This window comes from Amblyomma americanum, chromosome 8 (assembly GCF_052857255.1).
Source record: "Amblyomma americanum isolate KBUSLIRL-KWMA chromosome 8, ASM5285725v1, whole genome shotgun sequence".
Lineage (NCBI taxonomy): Eukaryota > Metazoa > Arthropoda > Arachnida > Ixodida > Ixodidae > Amblyomma > Amblyomma americanum.
The window spans coordinates 27,123,040-27,147,728 of record NC_135504.1 but is presented as its reverse complement, the minus strand read 5'-3'; the positions used below and the strand labels follow the sequence as shown (position 1 = coordinate 27,147,728).

The window sequence follows — 24,689 nt, the reverse complement described above, 5'->3', positions numbered from 1 at the left end:
TATAAACTGAAAGTTTATTTCGCGGCGAAAAGAAAAAATTCTCAAAACCTGCTCTCAAGTCAAAATCTCTCTTATCCTCTAGAAATACACAATATACCCACTTATTTATATGAAGACGGAGCCTTTTCCTTACTTAGTGCTTTATAAAAACAAAGATATTTTCATTTTCTTGTTAATGCGATGGCTGGATATCTCACGCATTATCCTTCTTTTCCAAATCCATACAATAAGCCTCTCGCAGATTCCTGATCGGCTTGTTTCGAGAATGGAGCAAAACTGTGCTGTGGTTTCGTTTATGGAGCTTTAATTTCCTAAAGCGACTCAGGCTATGAGGGGACACCGTAGTGGAGGTCTCCGGAATAATTTCGACCACCTGGGGTTCTTTAACCTCCACTGACATCGTACAGTACACGGGCCTCTAGTATTTCGCCTCCATCTAAATTCGACCGCCGCGGCCGGGATCGAACCCGCGTCTTTCGGATCAGCAGCCGAGCGCCATAGCCACTGAGCCACCGCGGCGGCTGTCTAACCATGTTTCCGGAGCTACAGTTAAGAGACACCACGTATGGCAATTCACTCTGTTTAAAAAATTTATCTCCAACATCACAAAATACAAATTCAATGTCGAGGATGGCAGGCAAAAAGCCTTTTCTTCAGGCTAATAATAATAATAATTGGTTTTGGGGGAAAGGAAATGGCGCAGTATCTGTCTCATATATCGTTGGACACCTGAACCGCGCCGTAAGGGAAGGGATAAAGGAGGGAATGAAAGAAGAAAGGAAGAAGAGGTGCCGTAGTGGAGGGCTCCGGAATAATTTAGACCACATGGGGATCTTTAACGTACACTGACATCGCACAGCACACGGGCGCCTTAGCGTTTTTCCTCCATAAAAACGCAGCCGCCGCGGTCGGGTTCGAACCCGGGTTCAGGCTTCACCGGTCCTGCATCCTGCTATACACTTGGCAGAGCAGTGGTGACCTTCACCTCATCAAGAACATAAAAATAGATAAATGGAAGCCGAAAAGAAAGCATAGAAAAAAGGCTGGCGGTTTAGCATTGCTAAGCACGAAATATTCTGCGAAAGCACGGTTTTTTGCATGTGGCCGCCAGCGTCACGTGCCTCAAAGCGCGATTGAGGTGACAGGAGCCAGTTATACGTCTTTGCCTTAAAATCAACGGAGTCTCCGGAGCCCTCCACTACGGCACTACTTTCTTCCTTTCTTCTTTCCCTCCCTCCTTTATCCCTTCCCTTACGGCGCGGTTCGGGTGTTCGCCGAAATGTGAGACAGATACTGCGCCATTTCCTTTCCCCAAAAAGAAATTTTCAAAAACAATTTTTTTTCAACCCCGCCGCGGTGGCTCAGTGGTTAGGGCGCTCGACTACTGATCCGGAGCTCCCGGGTTCGAACCCGACCGCGTCGGCTGCGTTTTTATGGAGGAAAAACGCTCAGGCGCCCGTGTGCTGTGCGATGTCAGTGCACGTTAAAGATCCCCAGGTGGTCGAAATTATTCCGGAGCCCTCCACTACGGCACCTCTTCTTCCTTTCTTCTTTCACTCCCTCCTATATCCCTTCCCTTACGGCGTGGTTCAGGTGTCCAACGATATATGAGACAGATACTGCGCCATTTCCTTTCCCCCAAAACCAATTATTATTATTTTTTTCAATACTTTCCGCCGGTTTTGAGAAAAGGAAAAGTACAAAAGTGCTTCATTTGTAGGTGGATGCCCCCACCTACTCAAAGCGCGGTCGAGGTGTCCACTGACCCAGTGAGCCAGTTACGCCTGCTATTCAGAGGCTTCAGAGCGACACATACCGCTGACACCCGGGAAGTGTGACTAGGTGTGCTATCGCACTAAAATTACATAGTGGCGCTACTCCAAGCATTTCCGCTTTCACTCAAAGTTTAGTGCACCCCACTTAAGCCGTGTATTTAGTCCGCCCCTTTCTATCCATCCCGAGGCAAATGAAGCCTGAGACATCGCAGTTTCTTCAGGCTGTTATGGAAATGAATCTCCCAGACGTTTTCCATCTTGTCCGTGACGAGCATATTACAGAGAAAGCAAGAAACGTTTGTTCGTCTTTTTTTGTTATCGTGACACGAAGAGAATATCAGCCGGTTAACCTTTGTCGTTAAGGCTGTCGTGGCCTGCGCTGCTCATGGCAGAGCAGCCACCCTACAAAGGCCAATTTGACGCAGCAGTCTCCCCTATATAGCTACCCCCCCCCCCCCCCCCCTATAGTTTAGCTTCCCCAGGATGAGGGGAAGCGAACTTTGAGGCCTTGTGGGAGGGCAACTTCCCTGTCTCTCTCAAAAGAGTCGGTCGTTGGTATTCCTACTAGGCTTCGATCAGAGTTGGATGGCTAATGACGACGAATACCATAGCGACATTGCGAAAAGTTTGAGAGACTTTCATCGATCGTAGCGAGTTTGTTTCTTATTTTGTGAGGGATACAACCCCTCCCAGAGGCTACTCCAGGCCTGCACGCTCCACGATAGCTTAGTGGCTATGCCGTTCAGCCGCTGAGCCCAAGGCTGCAGGATCGAATCCCAGTTGCGGCGACAGCATTTCGATGGACGCGAGATGCACACTCGCCTGACTGCTGCGTGATGCCAATGAATGTTAAGGAACCGCAGGTGGTCGAAATTTTCCGGATCCCTCCACTAATACGACGTTCCTCATAGCCCACATGCAGCTTGATAACACGAAAGCCCAGTAAAGCTATAGCGACATCTAGGTTTGTACGGGCAGTGAAGAAAAATGCGGTGCCGAAAAAGGTAAATGCGCTGAAAATTCCCACCTTCATATTGTACACTCTATAAATAAAGAAGTAAAAAAGAGGTAAGCTGTCTTCTAACACGCACTCCTTTTTATAGAAGGAAAGTGCGGCACCCCCCCCTTTTTTTATTTTACTCCCATATAGGCGTATTCTTGTTTAGAGTAAGTGATTAAGTTCACTTGCCCACTGAGTACGAGGGACGCGGACAGAACTGCTGACCACGGAGCAACAGCAACAAAGAGGACGCTGCAGCGATATAGAAAGACACTTGTTCTTAGTGGGTTAGGCCGTGCCCCACTGCTGACAGCTTGCGCTGACAATGAACCCAGGCGGCAGCGGCTATTATATTGCTGCTCCTACTGCTGCTGCTGATCCTGGCCGACTCGGATTACGCGCAGCCGCTAAATGACGCCTGGAAGAGGGCTTGGGGCGTCCCTCCGTTGTATCCCGTCTGTGCAGCGGGTATAAAGAAGCAACATTACGTGCGCAGACTTCAGTGTGGAAGAATTAAAATTCAAAAATGTGGAAACTGCATTGTGATACTTGTGATAAATGTGTGAATGTGAACAATGAACAGAGACTGTGTGTGAAGAGAAACCGCTGATTGGAGCCATTAACAATATCGCTTCGTGCCCTTACAGGCGGAGCTTAAGTGTCGCCCTATTTTTTTGTATATCGCCTCCATCGAAATACGGCGGCCGCGGCAGGGATCGAACCCGCGACCTTTGAGACCAGCGGCCGAACGTCAAAGCCACTGAGCCACCACGAAGGGGGGGACTCATTTTCGAAATCGGCAGCCTTGCCGGAATGATGTCCCCCTGACGGAAATACGTGATAACATACCGGTTATAAAAGATCCGGAGTTCCCGGGTTCGAACCCGGCCGCGGGGGCTGCGTTTTTATGGACGCGAAACGCTAAGGCGCCCGTGTGCTGTGCGATGTCAGTGCACGTTAGAGATCCCCAGGTGGTCGAAATTATTCCGGAGCCCTCCACTACGACACCTCTTTCTTTCTTCCTTCTTTCACTCCCTCCTTTATCCCTTCCGTTACGGCGCGGTTCAGGTGTCCGATGATATATGAGACAGATACTGCGCCATTTCCTTTCCCCCAAAACCAATTATTATTATTTTTTTACCTCCTTCTAGCTCAACCTGATTTGCCTGAAGACAAAAGACGAGGAGAAAGACACGTGTGGACAGGCGCGGAGGCGTCAAATTGTTCGCTCATAATGTCCTGAATATTGCGTACAGTCCCGAGAATCGCCTGTCGGACAATGGCCGAATAAAGCGAGGTAAGATTTATGACGTTTGCGTCCGCCATCCTGGCAAGTGCAGTGCGTGGAACACGTACAATCCCTCACAAAAGTATGCAGTCCATGGGGTTTGCTTGCGAGGCCTGCAGCGTGCCTGGGGGTGCATACTCAGCGACCGTATTCTCTCGAACGATGAATGGCTTCGAGTCCTCAATCGTCCCAAGCTTTAGGTTGCTACATATTCTAGGGAGCCCCGCTAACCAGCTTAGAAGCGAACCTCTGGGGCTGTATCTTCTAGCTCGCTGGGTGCTGTTACTTTAGCCCTGCTACACAAGCTGGCCGATGCCTTTTTTTATCTAAAGTTCGTTTGCGCGCAAGACTGGAAAACAAGATCTGAACGCAGCCCTCCATTACGGCACCTCTTTTCCTTTTCTTCTTTCACTTCCTCCTTTATCCCTTCCCTCACGGCGCGGTTCAGGTGTCCAACGACATATGAGACAGATACTGCGCCATTTCCTTTCCCCAAAAACCAATTATTAATTATTATTAATGGCAGTGTTGCGTCGATCTGGTTGTTACTTGAGGAGAGAAAAAAGAGAAAAAAACAACCGACGCAGAAAAGATGTGGCAAGGGGCACCGCTGACTTGCAACCAATATTTACTGCCTCCGGCTGGGCCACAGCGTATAGAAAAAAAATACAAAAATTAATTCAAAAGAGTGTTGGAGCACCGCTTTCTCTTTGTTCTTTCTTTGTAGTCACTGGCTAACAACGCTACTCTCAGATTTGCAAAGTTTTCAGCGTTTACAGCACACATGGTGACGCGTGCATGTGTCATCGTACTTGTGTGTGCGGTAGACCTCGCACGCTCTTGGGCCTCAAGCAGACACTGCCTCCAACGCTGCTTTGTATAGCCGCCGGCTCGAGAGTATTTCCTTTGCAGGTCATGGTCGCAGCTGTCACACAGACTCGACTTGGTTTGACTGAGTGACTTAAGCGTATCTCAAGTGCAAAGCCGTGTCGCCCGTTCTGAACCGATACGCTGGGTGACCACGGGTGCGTACTCTGGTCGCTTGTTTTCGTGGCATGATGACCGTTGGGAGAACACTACCCCCCACCACCTGCAGAAACTGCACAAGACAAAATCTTGTTGAGTATATTTACAATGCTCACGTTCTCGTTCAGATCGAGTTTTTATTTTGTTTGTATTTCTTGTTTTGTTAACCTGTTCTTCATCCCCGGGCATCAGCATCGCTTTCTGATATAAATACACAAATTAATGGATAAATTAAACATCGTGCGCCATGTATTGCTTTTATATTTTACGTGCTCATGGCACAGCTGGACGATAATAAATTTTACACAGAGTTGCCAGGTAAGGCTATCAGCATTCTTTTTTTTTTACCTTATGTCTTCAGATCACTGATAGAAACAAAGCGGATAAACTGAGAGACAAGGTTGAGCAACAAGCGAAAGACATTCGGCAGCCATCATGAGGACGACATAAAGGTATGATCCTTAAAGGTTTAATCTTTGTCACGCAAACACGCTAGTTTCCACAATACTGTTTCAAGCACTTGTAAGCCGCTCACATAATTGTTATAGTTAAATCTGGAAAACGCGGACCTTTTCAATGAGCCGCAACTTTTTTAAACTGCTTAATGATTTATTAGAAAAAGACACGTATTTCTGACAATATTTGGGCATCGTGATTTTATCACAGACCAGAAGATGTCTAAGGGCAGGTCCTCCTCCGACATCCCTCTTCTCATCGACATTAAGCCCGCCCGGGTAAGGTGCGTAGTGTTATCTTATGTTACTTATGCAACATAAAACCCAGCATAGCATTTCAACTTGGTCTGCCCAGGTGTACACACACGTCGAGCTATAAATCTAATAAGGTGTGGGCTTGGGCAAATTGGTAGCGCTTGTCTGTGTCATTTCTCGCCTTCCTCTTCGTCGCTTCCTGCACCCCCTTGCTGACTAAAATCTACCCTCGCATATATTTTCTTCCTTTCTTCTTTCACTCCCTCCTTTATCCCTTCCTTTGCGGCGCGGTTCAGGTGTCCGCCGATATGTGAGGCAGATACTGCGCCATTTTCTTCACCAAAAAACTAATTTTCAATTTTTCATATTTTATCTGACGGCACATGTTAAAACACGAGCCTCTTTCCAAATAGAAAACCTTCTAAGATCAAACTACAAGTGCGTTTAGGTGTTGCATAGCAGCCAACTTTAATGCTTGCATTTCATTCCTATATACTTCATCAGGCATGCTCTTGAGCGATATTGATATGCATACACTGAAACGTGTCACACAAATCTGGTTTATGGGGGTCTAACGTCCCAAAGCGACTCAGGCTATGAGAGACGCCGTAGTGAAAGGCTACAGAAATTGCGACCACCTGGGGTTCTTTGACGTGCGCTGACATCGCACAGTACACGGGCCTCTAGAATTTCGCCTCCATCGAAATTCGGCCCCAGCGGCAGGGATCGAACCCGCGTCTTCGGGGTCAGCAGCGTGACACAAATAGTTCGGTGCAAAAGCTTCGTTGTGTTACTTATATTAACGTGAGTGAGACCTCCGAACCCGGCGCCGCAACGCGAGAAAGGCCACTTGTACGTATCTCAAATTTTGTTGCGATGCAAAAAGCCAAAAATTTGGAATCCCATCACCTCAGCCGTAAATTCACGTGTAAACATTCCGCATAACTTCTTCCACTTGATTAGTCTGGCCGCGGTGGCTCAGTGGTTATGACGCTCGGCTGCTCACCCTAAAGACGCTGGTTCGATCCCGGTCGCTGCGGTCGAACTTCGATGGAGGCAAAATGCTAGAGGCCCGTGTACTGTGCGATGTCAGTGCACGTTAAAGAACCCCAGGTGGTCGAAATTTCCGGAGCCCTTCACTACGGTGTCCCCCATAGCCTGAGTCGCTTTAGGGACGCTACATCCCTATAAACATGCCAAACTTGATCAGTCTGCTGATCATTATTTTGCGTGGGAAGCGACTAAATATGCATTTTCAATCTGTCAAGCAGTCAGCAGCCTTGCAGCCCAAGAACGCTAAGACTCAACTCCGTGTCAGGCCAACAGTTGAGGATGAGGGCGGTTCCAGAAAGCGACGAAAGATCAAGAAAGAAGGCGAAGAGCTGCTGTGGAGATGGTACGTGGTAATGCACTGTGTTCTCGCAGTCGGGCAATAAGCTTGGGCTTCAGGAGAAGCGAATTACTTTAGCGAGGGCGCAGTCATTCACAGCTGTGACAGCAGCAACTGCGCAAGAATATTGAAGGATGGGCGGTGTTCAAGCCCCTGACAACGAAGACCACCGCCTAGAAACAAGACCTTTATTTCGGCGAGTTTTCGCAGGGCAGATTAAAATATACTCGGTGACAACACCAGGTCCCACGGATATCCGAACCATAGCCAAATATCCTAACAACTTTGAGTACTTGCGAGGGATGTCCATGGAAAGTCCTTCTTGTAGATGTCCTGACACGTTATCCGGTGGATATCCCGTTGTGGTTATATTACGGACATTTGCCTGAATCGCATCTCATTACGTTTGCGTAATGTTCGCGACGAAGGTGACAGAGTGGACTCTTTGTTTCTCTAGTAGGAGATCTCTGCAACGTGGTCTACTCATTTTCATTTCTTGCTTGTGCCATCACGGATTCGTAACTGAATGAAACATCATTGTTTAACGTGCAAGAGCCACTGGCTCCGAAATGAGGGTGTTTAAATTTGGAGCATGCAAGCTCTTGAAAATTTTCCGTTCTGTGGAAGTATGCTCAATACGTTGGTGCTGCATGACTTCTAGTTTGTGGTGTTTCTTTAGCCTGATCTGTGTTTCGCATGCGCTTGTTGGTAGAAATGTTCGCCGTGACAGCTTGTGATGATATGCAGATTTTACCCGTAAAAATGTCAGTGCTGGGTCAAGCAACTACACCATTGTATTCAACTGTAGTCATTTCTTTCTTCACGCCTAAATCGCAGAAAATCTAAATTAGGCTTGGCGAATATATTTCATGTGGGCCGGATTGAGCAAGTTTTTCTCTTGAGCCCATAAAATTCCAAGTAAAATTTACCGTTATTTGACCAATAACCAATATGTCCTTGTAGAGACATAAAAATATTAATTGGTTTTGGGGAAAAGGGAATGGCGCAGTATCTGTCTCATATACCGTTGGACACCTGAACCGCGCCGTAAGGGAAGGGATAAAGGAGGGAGTGAAAGAATAGAATAGGTGCCGTAGTGGAGGGCTCCGGAATAATTTCGACCACCTGGGGATCTTTAACGTGCACTGACAACGCACAGCACACGGGCGCCTTGGTGTTTTTCCTCCATAAAAACGCAGCCGCCGCGGTCGGATTCGAACCCGGGAACTCCGGATCAGTGAGACATACACAAATCATCAGCCACTTACTGCGGATTCCTTGTATACAGGAAGTGCGGTCAAAATGGTATGTGAGGGATGTCCACGGGAGTTTCTCCGCACTTTTTGGAGACACTCGCATGTCTTTTCAAGATTTCGCAGGGACATCCCGTGGATGTCAGCTGTGTTGTCACTGGGTAGGCAGGCTTAGCGGCACGCGCGTTTAATCTCTTTGTCGAAAGTATGGTGTAGACTGAGAACAGCTGCGATGCAAAATCAAAACACGAAAGGAAGCCGACTCAATAACATCCTGCTACGTGGAAAGTACTTCGCAAGGTATCTCCAATTCGTTTTTATTCTTGCGCGCGTATATATACCGACTGTTGCAACACTAAACGTGAACCGTAAAATGGTTCACTTGGTTAAACCGCTACCTGACGCGGTGGCTCACTGGTTAGGGCGCTCGGCTATTGATCCGGAGTTCCCGGGTTCGAACCCGATCGCGGCGGCTGCGTTTCGATGGAGTCGAAACGCTGAGGCGCCCGTGTGCTTTGCGATGTCAGTGCACGTTAGAGATCCCCAGGTGGTCGAAATTATTCCGGAGCCCTCCACTACGGCACCTCTTTCTTCCTTTCTTCTCAGTCCCTTCTCTATCCCTTCCCTTACGACGCGGTTCGGGTGTCCGCCGAGATGTGAGACAGATACTGCGCCATTTCCTTTCCTCAACAACCAATTTTTCATTTTTTCAAACCGCTCAATTATTCACGCTGAAATTTGACGTATAGATGGCATACGACAGACTTTCACGCTTCTATAATGTACTTGCCTGATTCGGTCTGAATTAGAAGTCCGCATCGTATGCAGCATCGGCGATCCGAAACAAGCAGCTTTCGCATATCTTATACCTGTGGCGCCATCTGGTGCGATTGTTTTACATTTGAGGATGCGATGAGTAAGGAGAAACGGGAGAGAGAAAGGAATGAGCGGTTCATTTGAAGACGCTTTCTCGACTGCTTTAACAATACTGAGCGCAGAACACGTTGTTTGCGCAAATTTCCCCTAAGTTCAACGAATTCGGCTCGTGCCTGCCGCAATTAAATTACTTAATCTTCGTTTCGCGTCGTCTGCCTTCGTCTTTTCTTCACCGACTTCTATATCACTTCGTCAAACTTTTTAGTGCAATAAACGTTGACGGTATTCTAATGCGAGACTGCAAGCAGCTATCTGCGTGGTTTTTTTCTTTACCTGTAGAAAATAGGGCACGAAGCAGTGATGGTACGGGCTCTCTCACCAGGCAGGACATGGGTACGTGGCGCTGAAAATTGCCGTTTATAGGGCAGCATTTCAGCCAGCGTTCAGCGTATCATTCAACGTGTCCGCCATTCGCCTCAATGCACTTCTCGATGCTTTTAACGTAGCTCCTAAAAACAATCTCACGCATAGTGCGATTGATCCTGTTGAATGCATCCCCACTGCGTTACTTGAGCACTTCCACACAGCTCAGCGTACCAGCGCTGTACACAACTTTCAAATGGTGCAGGTGGGAAGACAAGGAGCGCAGTGGCACAAACAAGCTCATAAAGTGGCACACGCTGGAGCACAAGGGGCCAGTGTTCGCACCACCCTACGAACGGCTGCCACGCAGCGTCCGCTTCTACTATGACGGTGAGCGCAACTTCGCGTTCTAACAACAAGCCTTGTAACATACCAGCTGCAAGACGTCACGCTTATTGGTCAGAGTTGAGTGAAGTCACGCATGACGTCATGACAAGGTGCCACGCTGATTGGTCACAATGCCAATAACTTTGAAAAACAACTGTGCGCTTAACAGACGAAGACGGAGGGAGAACAAGCACGACACACAAGGCGCCAATCACTGCCAATCAAGTGGGCAATCACTTATCGGTAGCAACAAGATGACGTCACTCGTGAAGTCACGGGTCATTCACTGGAGCGTACGCCCGTATGACACGGCGCTAAAAGGATTGGATTATGGTTTATGGGGGTTTAACGTCCCAAAGCGACTCAGGCTACGAGGGACGCCGTAGTGAAGGGCTCCAGATATTTCGACCACCTGGGGTTCTTTAACGTGCACTGACATCGCACAGTACACGGGCCCCTACGGCACTAAAAGGAGTGTTGCGGCATATTTTTGTATTCCCATTGTATTTGTGTATAGCGTATACCGCCCCCTACCTCTATCCTTTCTTACTATCGTTCCTCCCTTTCTTTCCCTCTCCCTGTCCTTTTATTCCCGCTAGCCGCAGCTCAGGTGCTTCAGGTTTCGAAGGCAGGCGCCGCGGCTAGCAACATCTTTTCCTTCCATTTTTAATTTTATTAATAAATAGTCACTAATAAGTTAGCAACTAGAATATATATTGAAGATTGGCTCCTGGAGCATAATGCAAAGGTAGGAGAGGGCGCAAGGCGAGAGTGGCTCGTGGATGGAATTGTACACCATATTGGCAGCTGGAGATAAAGGCTTTCAGTGGTGTGCCTTCCTTTTTCTAAAACGCGACGGACACCCAACATACGTACACAGAGTTACCCAGCATTTCGCCCCACACCGTCTGCCGCTGAAATTCTCATTACTACAGTGGGAAACATCCGGTCAATTTTCTTCGTGATGTCCAAATGCGGGGCTGGTTGCACTTGGCAGGTGCGCCGGTGAGGCTTAGCGTCCAGGCCGAGGAAGTGGCCGGTTTCTACGCCCGCATGCTGGACCGCGACTGCTCGTCGAAGCGGACTTTCAACGAGAATTTCTTCCACGACTGGCGAAGGTGCATGACAATGAGGGAAGCGAAGCTGGTCAGGAGCTTGGCGAAGTGCGACTTCGCGGAGATCAACGCCTACTACAAGGGAAAGGCGGAAGAGCGCAAGGCCATGACCGCCGAACAAGAGCAGGTGCCCCAAAGTAACAACATCATGTCATTCGTCTCCACCTCATCTCATATAACAAAGGTTTGGAGTGTCCAGGCAATAATTTGTCAGGAGGCACGACCCACTAAGCAACAGGCCCGCCCTTTAACAGGTAAAACGAGCTTAACAAGGAGCAAAATAAAATGAATCTACGCTACAAGCCGCAAGAAAAAACTGGTTTAAAAAAAAACGAAGCATTAAGGTTATGGCTTAGCGCATTAATTTGTGAAAGCTGTTATGGCTATGGTATAGCCATTTAGGTTAGCCCCACCCGCTCTCTCTTCCCTCTCGCATTTTCCTCTTCCTTCTCTCTGTTAAACACCGGGAGGAGATTTCCCTCTCCATTTACCACCTGCCAACCATGGCAGGCGACCGGCACCTGCCACGGTTGGCATTGAATTGCCGTTGAACTGAATTTAATTGAGTTAAATTAAATGATTAATTCATTAATTAAGTTCTCACGGCTGACGCTGTAGAGTGCAGGGCTGTGTGGATAAACCGAAACGAAAAGGGCTTTCGCTGTAAATTGTGACTACGGTAAGGAGCTGCATGTTAAAGCAACATATTGATGCAATATCTTAGAGCAACATAGAAAAGGACAAATGATTTTAACAAGAAAAGGTCGCAAATTCTGCTAACGAACTGAAATTATCATGTGTTCTGCTGGGTTGGGATTTATGGCACGTAAGCATCTAAGGCTATCATACGCCTAACATTAGATCGAGAATAAAGTGTTGAAATACGTACAGCAGCACGCTCAAGCAGAAAATAATGCAAATGGAAGATGAGTGTAGCCAGAGACACATGATGCGTTCCGAGGAATCCCCCTAAGTGAAGTTGATTTCCGAATAATATGGTACGCTTCTGCAAGCATGGTCTGTGGCAACACGTAGCTAATCAAAGTGGTTAGCAGACAGCACGACAGCTTGTATCCAGAACTACTCACATTGATCGAAAACATGAAGTAGAAACGACGTTGTCTCGCCTGATTAATGTATGCGTTCTGCCTCGCCCTGTCATCTGTTTCCAAGGGGAATCGTTAGTCCTTCGCTATGTCCATTATTTCGTTATAAACCGTTTCGCTATAACGAGGTTTTTGATAATGTAGAACTTTGGGCTTGTTGGTGCATCACTTTTTAAAAAGACATAGCGCATGAAGACAGGACAGAGCAGAGACAACACAGGACGAGCGCTAACTGACAACTGAGTCACTTAGCGCTCGTCCTGTGTTGTATCTGCTCTGTCCTGACTTCATGCGCTGTTTTTTTCAAAAATGACGAGGTTCGACTGTATATCTTGTACTCACGTTTTCAAATCGGTTTTCTCATATCAAGGCATATGTAGCCCTTGAGCGCGTGGCTTGTTTTCTCTGCACAGGCGGCCAAGCGCCAGCAGGAAAAAGTGGCGAGGAAGTACGGCTTCTGCGTCGTCGACGGCCACAGGCAGAAGATAGCAAACTACAAGATCGAGCCGCCAGGGCTGTTCTGTGGTCGCGGCGAACATCCCAAGATGGGCATGCTCAAGCGCCGTGTCATGCCCGAAGACGTGACAATCAACATCGGCAGGTGAGCCGCTCTCGAGCAGAGGCTGGAAGACTTCTCACTGCCCGAGTTTCGCAGAAGTCATGCAGTTGCAGGCAGGAAACCAAGGGGTCAGAGCGCCGTGCCAAACACTAATGACACGCGAGCTCCAAGCTCTACGCGCACAAAAATTCAAATATTTTTCAAGAAGTCTCAAGAGGAAAGACGAAGTAACTTATCTTATGGAGGATGATGATAATAATAATTGGTTTTGGGGTATCGTTGGACACCTGAACCGCGCCGTAAGGGAAGGGATAAAGGAGGGAGTGAAAGAAGAAAGGAAGAATAAGGTGCCGCAGTGGAGGGCTCCGGAATAATTTCGACCACCTGGGGATCTTTAACGTGCACTGACATCGCACAGCACACGGGCGCCTTAGCGTTTTTCCTCCATAAAAACGCAGCTGCCGCGGTCGGGTTCGAACCCACGTTCCCTCAATTTTCAATGAACTTCCCCCTGCAGTATTTTCTCTGAATAGCCGCAAACCTATCAAAGCCAGCCTGTATGAGCCATACACTGGAGTTGGGTGTACGCATTTAGTTACCAGTGTGAATAACTATGTACTTATTGCTTGTATTGTCTATGTGAGTCGAAGTATGTATACTACAAAGCACTGCTTCGCAAGTTTTTGAGTGGCTTGAGCAGGAGCGCAAATGTAACAAGAATTTTGCACTAGTAAGCAATTATTTATCTATCTTCCCGTGCTCCAAAAACTACCTCAAGAGCGCACATACAAGCCTTGAAGCGGCTGTCACTGTTCATACATGGCAAAGCGGTAAGAAATCCGGCTACGGTTACTTAATGACCTCGGCGTTCACCTGCTAAGCCCAACGTTGCGGGTTCTAACACCGGCCGCACCTCGATGGAGGCGAAATGTAAAAGCGCCCATGTGGGCCGAAATTCATCCGGAGTACTTCATCAGGGACGTTAAGCTCCACGTTCCAGATAACAACCAGCGAATAAACGCTTGCACTCGATATACAAGCTGGTCCATCAACAGATATAGAGGATACCACGTGTAGCTCAACTCTTTCACTTCCACTTACAGTTATGTGAGCAAACTGGTTTATGGTTTATGGGGGTTTATTGTCCCAAAGCGACTCAGGCTATGAGGGACGCCGTAGTGAAGGGCTCCGGAAATTTCGACCGCCTGGGGTTCTTTAACTAGCACTGACATCGCACAGCACACGGGCCTCTAGAATGTCGCCTCCATCGAAATTCGACCGACGTGGCCGGGATCGAACCCGCGTCTTTCGGGCTGGCAGCCGAGCGCCATAACCACTCAGCCACCGCGGCGTCTTATGTGAGCAAACTAATTAGAGCGTCGCAGTTTCTTGTACAATTAGTGCATGACGACAAAAGCAGCGCACACTTTGACAGAACCGTTGCTACCATTAGTGCAATCTGCTTGCACGTGGCGAATAAGAGTAAAACAGGCAAAAATACGCCCGCAGGGAGGCCGCCTTGCCCAGGCCACCACGGGGCCACCGGTGGAAGGAGGTGCGACACGACACCAGCGTCTCGTGGCTGGCGTCGTGGAACGTCCTGGGGCAGACCAAGTACGTCGTGCTCAACCCCGGCGCCAAGATGAGGGGCCAGAGGGACATGCACAAGTACGAGCTCGCCCGCCGGCTCAAGCACCGCGTGCACGACATCCGGAGGAACTACACCAACGGCTGGAAGTCCCGGGACATGCGCATTCGGCAGCTCTCCGTCGCTCTGTACTTCATTGACAGGGTGAGAACAGGTGCTTGTTTACTTCAAGTACTCCGAGCCTGTCGCACCTGGTATTTTTTTGTTCCAGAATGCGACAGAGAAACTTACAGTATCTTACAAAAGTTAGCGCAAAAAAAAGCAACGTACAGAAGAGCTCAACTTCTCTTAGCCAACTAACCCATCTTCATGCTCTGACCAACTCCGGCAAACGCAGTGGCAAACGGGCCAAAGGTTTCATGACTAAACACAAAACGACTGCCTGCTTGGGACACGCTGACACTGAGCGTTTGCAGAGGGAGAGGGAGGCTGGAACGTACACATATTCATTCAGATCTTCCTCCTTGCAAAAAAAGCGTCGTCCTAAACGGAAGCCTACTCAGTTGCTGGACCTGCTACCACGCTATAATCGCAAACTATAGATAGAATAGTACTGTTACCGCACAGAGTGTTTGTGAAAATCAGTTTTCCAGAAAGCGCGACCGCAGCAGTCGTTGATCCGAGCGGCAGGCAGGACCCTAGACGCATTACGAGGCTTTTTAGACAGCTAAAGTCACGGCCCTCGTCACTGCTCGAGAGCGTCCAAAGTGCAGCGCGAGTTTTACTGCGTACCTAACAGCTGTTCGGCATGATTCATGAGCAAAGGATAGAGCGATAAAACATAGGCGCCTGTAAGGCAAGCGCAGATAGCAATAACTTGCGCTTTGCTACCGCGCACTTGGCGGGCTGTCTCAGATAATGAATGAAAGTTTACCAATATCCCTCAAGAGAAAAGTATACAATAGCTGTATCCTACCAGCACTCGCGTATAGGGCAGAAACGCGGAGGCTAACGAAAAGGTTTCAGCTGAAATTGAGGACGACGCAGCGAGCTATGGAAAGAAAAATTACAGGTGTAACGTTAAGAGACCCTGAAGAGGGCATAGTGGGTCAGGGAATTAATTATATCCTAGACATCAGGGATTAATGATATCCTCGTAAAGAATCAAGAAGTAATAGGCTTCGACAAGGCATGTAATGCGAAGGTAAGATAACCATTGTCGTTGAGGGTAACGGAGTGGATTCCAAGAGATGACAAGAGCAGCAGGTGGCGGCAGGAAGTTAGGTGGGCGGATGGGATTATGAAATTTGCTATGGTAGAGGCATTTGCCCTGCAGTAGGCGTAGTCAGGCTGATGATGATGACAATGATGCGTGTTGTGTTTGCCTTCCTAGCCGTCTCTATTTTGCCGCGCTAGCCTTCTTCGCAGACAACTCCCGTCACAACACGGAGTTGTCTAAAGCATAGTCTTCAACAAGGGCAATCGGGAAAGCCACAATCCACTGATCAACGTTTCGACACCGGGAAACTGTGCTTTCTCTTCTCACTCACGACTGAAAAGCGCCACCTGCCCGCCCTCTCCCCGACCACACCGTTCCCCTTCTCCTCACGCCCACTTCGGTCCCTCCTTCTTCTCGAAGTGGCGCGCCCATTTAGTCCCCACCGAGGATGAGCGCAGTTAACCATACGAAGACAGGTCCTCCTGTCGGAGCGCAGTATTCTCTGACTCCCATTGTTAAAGGTTGGGCCTCTAGAACAATCTTCCCCCTTCTTTTGTACCGTAAAGTGGTCTGACAACTTCCGAAAAACGCTGCACAAACTGTTCACTTCTTTATTTCCCTTAGCTTGCGCTGAGAGCTGGAAACGAGAAGGAGGAGGGTCGGGCCGCCGACACCGTGGGCTGCTGCTCACTGCGTGTAGAGCATATCACGCTTCACTACCAGACGCCCGACGACAACTTCGTAGTGCAGTTCGACTTCCTCGGAAAGGACGCCGTCCGATACGTTAACGCCGTCGCAGTAGACAAGCGGGTGTTCGACAATCTTGAACTGTTCATCGAGGACAAAGAGCCGGAGGATGACCTCTTCGACTTGCTGAGCGTAAGAAAATCAGCATCACTCACCAGTTCAAGACAGTGCAGTTAAAAGCTGCATGACCTTCCATGGTTGACTGTGACGTCATGTTCTCTGCAGACTGGCACCCTAAACAAGCATCTAAATGAGCTTATGGAAGGCTTGACAGCGAAGGTGTTCCGTACTTACAACGCCTCCAAGACGTTTGAACAAGAGCTGGATTTTCTTACTGACGGTACGATGACGTATACCAAACATTTACACCATGCTTTGTGCACCGTCAACGCAGAGCTGTAAATAATGCTAGAGCGCGGAGTGACCTGGTGCATCGAGTGTTTAGACCAACACCTCAGGCATGAATTCGTTTCTGTGATTTAAGCACCCGCCTAACGGCCAGCCAACACTGTATACTCGAAAGGCATCGGACGCACTGCCACATTTTTTTTTGGCTTGGTAAGACTCCTCGCCCCTTTGTAGCTGCATCATTGGCAATTGTACTTCAGAAAAGTTATGGTTTTCAGCCATTATGTTAATCTCATTTAGCGCAAAGCCCACACCAGACTAAAGAAAGGAAAACACAAGCGCCTGTGTTTCGTCTTGTGTGCTCCTTTCTTTTGTCTGGTGTGTGTTTTGCAATAAATGAGATTGGCAGTCGCAACCCGACAGCTTATCACAGCTTGCTATGTTCATATCCGTCAAGTAAATCTCTCCTTTTCTTCCTCCCTCCCAAGTATGAGGAACTGGAACTGTAGGTTTGCCCCTCGTCCCTTCTCATTGGCAACGAGATTTATAGATACAGCCCGATAAACCGGCGCACACTAATACTTAAGCACAGGGCGGCAGAAGCGCCGAGTATGAACTAAAGCCTTTTCAAAGAGAATCCAGGTTTAAATACAGAAGTGGTTTTTGCTTCTTCAAGTTATCATCGCAAATGAAGTCTTGATTACCTGCGTGATCATTCTTTAATGTTATACATCACCACTTCTTTCGTCCTACGAACTTTTTTCATTTTACTCCAGTTTCTTGCATTGTAATATCGGCATGAATTAGCAACTCGCCCATACTCTCCTGAGACAATGGAACTCGCAGTCAGCGCCCGCAACTGGCGTCAGGCATTTTATGACGTGCATCTAGCGGTATTTCTGGATTATAAATGAAGTCTCGAAGAACGGCTCCCAGCTAGCACACCGGACTATCTTCGCATAGATGCGTAGGCTACAAGCGTAACGCGTAGCATGGCGTGGGCAACAAGGCACCTTGAGCTTGACTGCGCGGCTTTGGCAGACTGCCAACGCCTTGTTTTTCGCCAGACAGTCACTTAAAAAAAAGTGACTGCAGCTCTCTGTAACGTGCAACACAATAGAAGTTACTGCAAACGTGGCCTAAGGTCCCGGCAAGGCGCGTGTCCAAAACCCCCTGTCGGCTATGAGCGCGGTCATGGTTGCCAGATCCAGCATCTTTCGTTAAGCCCATAAGCAGAGGAATACTGTCGGGACATTTAAGCAAATGAGCGGAAGGTGCAAACCAAGGTCAACAGCAAGCGCAATGCAGATGTTAAAATTGCTTTACTTATTTCTTTATGTCGGCGTAAAGGATAAAATCAAGTGCACAATGGGACACCCGCTCCGTTCCCCTTAAGCGTTCGAGACATCCAGGTAGTCAATACAGAACCATATGGGTTCCGGATATCAAGGCACGCGCATACAACGAAAGCGCGTGAGCGTCAATCCTTTCCAATCCGTAATCACGTGACCTTATTATCATTATCTGTTGCAAATGACTTTCCATTCCTTACCAACGGTTTCAACCGTCCGCGCTGAAGTTGGAGCTATAGGAGGCTGGGCGCAAACACAACTGCAAAGAAAAGCCGCAAGTGAATCACGAACAGGCTGTTCGTCCAAAAAGTCAGTACTGCGAAAAACTAACGACCCGCCGCGGTAGCACAGTGGTTAGGGCGCTCGGCTACTGATCCGGAGTTCCCGCGTTCGAACCCGACCGCGGCGGCTGCGTTTTTATGGAGGCGAAACGCTAAGGCATTCGAGTGCTGTGCGATGTCAGTGCACATTAAATATCCCCAGGTGGTCGAAATTATTCCGGACACCTCCACTACAGCACCTCTTTCTTCTTTCACTCCCTCCTTTATCCCTTCCCTTACGGCGCGGTTCAGGTGTCCAACGATATATGAGACAGATACTGCGCCATTTCCTTTCCTAAAAGACCAATTATTATTGTTATTATTATTATTATTACTCGGAGCGCTCATTTCTTTCTCTTCCGTTTTATCCGACTGCTGACAGCCGGAATGTCCGTGTCGGAAAAGGTCCTGGCTTACAACCGAGCGAATAGGGCAGTAGCCATCCTGTGCAACCATCGGCGAACTGTGCCCAAGAATTTCGCCAAGCAAATGGAGAACCTCCGCAAGAAGGTGGGCACGGCAGCTTCGTTACTGTTCTAGTAGATAGAATGATACTATACGAGTAGATAGGTTACCACAACGCATTTAGGCAAAGCCCCCAATATGGAGCAGTTTTGAGTCGAATGATACGGCTGCAGAAGAATGCTATACAAGTTTCTCAGAAACTTAGCAGTTGAATAAAAATTTGTCCTGCTTCGGGGGAGTCCTCTACTATAGTCTGATAGCAGATACAGTCCATAGCAGCTCCGCTAGACAGCTAACAGGTGGCAGAACGAGGCCTAATCGAATAGTGTTCCTGTATATGCTCCCGCAGGAGGCAGAGTTGCGCGAAAGTTCGCCATTTTGTTCCACCTCTGCGGGAAAATCATTTCTCGTGTGGCAGGAGTCCACGAGAAGGCATTTTAGAGGCACCCCTCCTCATCTGTATGGGATGTTACACTACCCCCTAAGTCAGATAACAAAGTAGACTGTGCTCAAGATGGGAGCGGCTAGCCCCCCTCCGGCTCATGTATGAACCGACACGAATTGGAACATTTGATGTCGACGGTATCATGTGATCGCCACTACGCGACTAGTGTTACGAGCGGCGCGGGAAAAACAGTCACGCAACTCTGCTCCCTGCGGGAGCGTATATAAGGACACTATAATCGAACAAAAACTCGAAGTGAGAACGGTGTTAGACCAGTACGTGTATTTTGGGGGGGTCCGTGGAGCAGATTTCGACAAAGGGAGCACTCCCTTTAATTCGAACTGCGCAATTCATTTGTACTGACGATTCTGTCTCATCAGTGTCCTGTGTCCATTAAGGGGAGCCAAATTGTACTCTCCCGAATTCGAACTCCGCCTAACTTGAACAAATTTTCCGACCCCGTCGGTTTCCAAACATCGAGGTTCGACTACTCATACAGCTTTCCTTAGTCGTAGTTCCCTTAGTCGTATGGCTTCCCTGAGGGGAAAGCCGATACAGATTAAACAGCGGATGTTTATTAACGCTAAAACTCGGTCGTCTTATCTAACAATGGTTCTGAAAACATTGGAAGAACTCAGGTTCCTTCCTGGGAAAATATAAGTGACTCACCATGCTGTTTTAATGACTAATAACTCCATTACAAACTCCTTTGTAATGTATTACAAATCGATTCAAGATCATGTCTTAATCCCATTTACGAGAGCTTTCTAGGCAAGCATGGGCCTAAGTGGCGATGTTCAGATCATACAGTTGTAGTATCAGTGGAGGTTTATTAATAAAATTTAAAAAATCTGAAGGAAAAGACGTTACCAGCTTGCGGGAAAATGGGGGAAATCAGGGACAGGGAGAAGATATATAGGAGAAAACACAGATAGGGCCGATAGCCAGGAATGACAGAGGTAGAGCTATGTACACAATTTACACACGTGCGGTTCTGTTAACGTTGCCAATGTGGCCCAACTGCCGCAGATGGAGATCAAAGAGGAACAGATTCAACGGTGCCAGTCGGAAATCAAGCAGCTCAAACTGGACCACAGCAACTCCCGATCAGAGAGACACAAAGTGTGAGTTGATCTGCAACTCAAACCGAGAAAAAGAGCTGCATGCAAAGCATGCAGGTGACATGTCCTATTCAACATAGGCGGCTGTATAGCAGAATGTCCCGTCTGCTGAAGCTCGAAGAGCAGCTCGCCAAGTTGGAGCTACAAGCAGCGGACAAGGAGGAGAACAAGGACATCGCCATGGCAACTTCGAAGCTCAACTATATCGACCCAAGGATCAGCGTTGCCTGGTAAAAAAAAATATTAGACTTTTAGCACCGTCTTACGGTAAGCAACCTAACTGCACTCTAAACACGAATACGCCTATATGGGAGTCAAAGGGAGTAAGTTTATAAAATGGAGTGCGCTAGAGGACTCTTAATCCCTTTTTACTCCCTTACGTTTAGAGTGTACCGTAACTACGACATGTGGCAAATGCACCTAGTCAAGTACGGCTGTGGCAGCATCGGTAACACGTTCCTCATTGGTCGTATGGCTCTGCTAAGGTTTTCTATTATCGTGATAATATACCTCCGAGCACTCTTTGTTTTCTTTACTCTTGAAAGGGGGTGTGATTAAGAGTCGAAAATATCTGTCCGCTTCGTAACAGTGTGGCATAAACTGCTATGCTGACAACTGGGCCTTTGTGATTTATCAAAACAGGACCGTTCCGCCGAGGATACAATTTTTCAGTGCTTGTTCAACTATAAACCGCGATTGCCGTAGCACTGAGAATGCTGTTGCACCCGATTTGACGTGTGGAGCTCTACAGTCGTATTTCAATGAAACTCGCTATACTTTTATGGCATAGTAATACAGTATTGAAGGGCACTTAACGTCCCAAAGCAACTCAGGCTATGAGGGACGCCGCAGTGAAGGGCTCCGGAAATTTCGACCACCTATTCTTTTACGTGCACTGACATCCCACAGTACACGGGCCAGCATTTTTCCTCCATCGAAATGCAACCGCTGCGGCCGGGATCGAACACACGTCTTTCGGGTCAGCAGCTGAGTGCCATAACCACTGAGCCACCGCGGCGGCGTAACCAGGGTTTGTAGCTAACCGCCAGTGTTATTCTTGGGTTCTTTGAATTTCGGAAAATCTATTTATGCTTATAATCGGTACTATGGTTCAACGAAATCTGGTCATTCCAGATGTCGTGAGAAAAACATGCGGCTGGGGCGCGCACGCCCACGAGCTTGTGACTCGTCGGCGCATGTGACCCCTCTCCCACCCGGGCCAAGTCCGGGTGTGTACAGGCCAAGGTGTAAGAAACACATGCTTACACCGTGGTCCGGGCGCACTGAAGCGCCCTACAGAGGTCACGTGACACTAGCGTGCACCGACGAGTGCATGACGTGTACTGGTGCATGGCATGCATGGGTATGCGTTCCTCCACAGTCGAGTCAGGCCGAGTGCTCTTAGAATTTGCGTCTGCGAAAAACGAGACGGCACATATGGTAACTGTGCAGCTTTGGCTGTGAGTGCAAAAGCCCGCGTGCTGTTTGTTGACTGTGCGACAAGTAACGCCACGTGACCGAAATTTATGGCGTGGGTGTGACATGCATGCAGTCTCCCTCCACGGCGCAGTTCCCGTGTCCACAGTGAGTGTGGCGTAGTCTCTGCGCCTTTCTCCTCTATAAGAACCAACTATTATTGCGAAAATGGCCGGAGACGATATGCCTGCAGTTATTTTTTTCACGTTTTCAGTGAAAGTAAGCTCCTTGCCCTCAGAACGCGGTAGTACATCGATGTAGGCCAAGTTCAAGTGGTTGGCACCCTCTGCATCAGCAGCGAATGCCTGAAAGTTTTTAAATGCAAGATACATTCGAGGACCTGCCGCCTGAGGTTTGCTGTCGGCAGGTTTTGAGAAAAAGTCAGAATTCGCAAACTGCATACCTGTAAACTTCCCCTTTATCGCTATCTAAAGATGCAAATCTACTGCGAAAACAGTGTATACGTAACCGCTCTGAAAAATCTGGTGTCTTTTGGATGTGAAGCCTCCAGCCCAAGCGAGGAGCCTCCAAGAACACAACCTAACCGCCACCCTCAACCAACCACCCCACCCCACACACCCAACTCTACCCTTGAGAAGCCTCATGCATCACCAACCCACCTACTTAATACACACTCCACAATGTCTACACCTAGAAAACCATGCAGCAGCGTAACGAAAAAGCAACGACGAAATCGAATTCAAAGACGCAGTGGGAAAACCAGCTGTCCTTCAGAAACACCACCCTGCAGCCACCTCCCGCTCCCACCCCTTTAGCCAGGGTGTTGACACAAACCACCGCCACCTTCACCATATAAGTCCTGTCGCGTCTGTGAAGCCTCGGCTTATAGTGAAAGCATTCATTAGAGCGAAAACACCAACGTAATAACTGAGGTTATATCCAGCTGCTTTCGCAGAATTGTCGCACAATCAGCCCATAATTTTTAAGCCTAACCACACTTGCGCATGCGCAACTTTGATGGTATATACAAGACGAGGTGCTAATGGCAGAAATTCATGCTTTGAACCCCTTTAGACACACCCTCTTGTGTGCAGAGCGCCCTATAGTGGTTCGCTGAGAATACGAGCTTCTCTATCACCCATTCCTGCACTGGATCACCATCCCCATTACCGATGGCAACTCACTGAGCACTGCTCCCGTCAGCACGTAACGCGACACCCAGCTGATGCGTCATGGAGCACTTGTCTTCTCCTCTTCTCAGTCAGTTTTAGTTTCAGATCTCACCTAAATGAAATTCATTGCACAGCAGATTCAGCAGCAATGCCGCAAGGGCAAATCTGACCAGCAATTGTTTTTTCCTCTCTCCAAGACCGAGATGGCTCACTCATAGTAGCGTCTGCATAAATACCATTGCAGGTGCAAGACATGGGACGTCCCAATCGAGAATGTCTACAACAAGACGCAGCGGGAAAAATTTCGCTGGGCCATAGAGATGGCGGATGCCGACTTCAAATTCTGAAGCACAGGCGTGCCTGTGAAGCACTGCAGCATGAACAATGTTTGAAGTTCAGAAATGGAGATTCATCTGTAAGCCCATTAGATCACATTTTATTAAGCCACAGGACTACTTTTAGGACCCGTATATACATACTGAAAAACCTAGACGGCTCAACTTGTAAGGCACTTTTGCAGCAGGCTTCTCAACTCTGCAAAATAGATGCCACGAGGACTTCTGAACTAGCTAACACTAACTGCAGAAGCACACGAGTCAGCAAAGGGGCACAACAGTACATGAAAGTGAAATGGAATTGGATTCTGGTGGTTAACCTTTCCAACCAACAGGTCCCACGGCCAACCTAGCGTTTGCAGAGACTCCTGCTGAAATTGCATTTAGGCGCAACATTAACTCAGCTTCACCAAAACCTTCCCATCAATAGCAATGAAGCAGATTCAATGCAATGGCACAGTTCGGCACCGTCTGCTGCACGTGTATGCTTATTCACTGTTCAGAAAGAAAACTTCCTAGTCAAAAAACAATTTGAACCAGCTGGGTTTGCAACTGGTTCTAATGGGGTCTATAAGGTGTATAATTTAATAGTCTAAATGGGCTCCCATTTGGACAATTTGAGTTTCCAAATTCTTCCGATTGGAACTGTTGCTTCAATCGGACAGTCCAAATAGACTGCCAGTTGGACAAAGTGCTAGTTCAATTGCGAGGCCATATTCCAATTTGACACTCCATTGGATCATTTTTTACTAGCTGGTAAGCCCAATTGTCCTTACCAAATGCATGCAATTGGTCTGTCCAACTGCACTTATGTATCTATGTGAACATTTGCATATTCGACAAACAAGGCATAACTAATATGGTTCTTATAAGACCTATCAGCGGCTTAACATGCTAAATTGTATTCGTTTGCACTATCACTGCAGTCGAAATTTACATATCATGTCACACACAAGAACAAATTCATAGCAGTGCTCATTCATAGGAAGTTCATAACACCTCCCTACGCGTAGAACAGATACACACATATGGGGGTAATTTTTTTTTTGGTGGGGGGGGGGGTGAGGTAGCAAAATCACTAGCAATATAAGCTAAACATGGCATGCAAGTGAAGAAAGGCTCCACAAGTCATTACAAAAAAAACTGATTTATTATAAGCAGTTTGTAGCTCCACAAAAAGAACCACTGCAATAAAAATTATTCAAGAGCACACACACACAAAAGCACCAGACAAATGTCTATGTATCACTGTTTGACCCCAATGCAATAAAGGATCACAAAGATTGGTAGCT

General features: G+C 47.9%; 1 protein-coding gene and 1 long non-coding RNA gene across 2 annotated transcripts; both read left to right on the top strand.

The window, feature by feature from the left end:
• Nucleotides 1–3,953: 3,953 nt before the first annotated feature.
• On the top strand, nucleotides 3,954–5,535 carry LOC144100692 (uncharacterized). Its single transcript, XR_013307804.1, has 3 exons — nucleotides 3,954–4,072; nucleotides 4,976–5,088; nucleotides 5,451–5,535. It is a non-coding gene; the product is annotated as an uncharacterized LOC144100692 (long non-coding RNA).
• A 228-nt stretch (nucleotides 5,536–5,763) lies between these two features.
• Top1 (DNA topoisomerase 1) lies at nucleotides 5,764–24,239 on the top strand. Its single transcript, XM_077633190.1, has 12 exons — nucleotides 5,764–5,823; nucleotides 7,071–7,195; nucleotides 9,947–10,071; nucleotides 11,066–11,310; nucleotides 12,703–12,890; nucleotides 14,358–14,640; nucleotides 16,280–16,534; nucleotides 16,628–16,742; nucleotides 18,805–18,932; nucleotides 20,362–20,456; nucleotides 20,534–20,683; nucleotides 23,307–24,239. The coding sequence occupies exons 1-12, from the start codon at nucleotides 5,764–5,766 to the stop codon at nucleotides 23,407–23,409; spliced, it is 1,872 nt and encodes a 623-aa protein (XP_077489316.1). The 3' UTR covers nucleotides 23,410–24,239.
• Nucleotides 24,240–24,689: the final 450 nt, after the last annotated feature.

Bases quoted from the DNA above. Each gene is read 5' to 3' on its own strand.
- Top1 (XM_077633190.1), top strand. From the start codon at position 5,764: ATGTCTAAGGGCAGGTCCTCCTCCGACATCCCTCTTCTCATCGACATT. The intron at 5,824-7,070 runs GTAAGGTGCGTA...TCTGTCAAGCAG, and splicing joins TCGACATTAAGCCCGCCCGG to TCAGCAGCCTTGCAGCCCAA. The intron at 10,072-11,065 runs GTGAGCGCAACT...TGCACTTGGCAG, and splicing joins CGTCCGCTTCTACTATGACG to GTGCGCCGGTGAGGCTTAGC.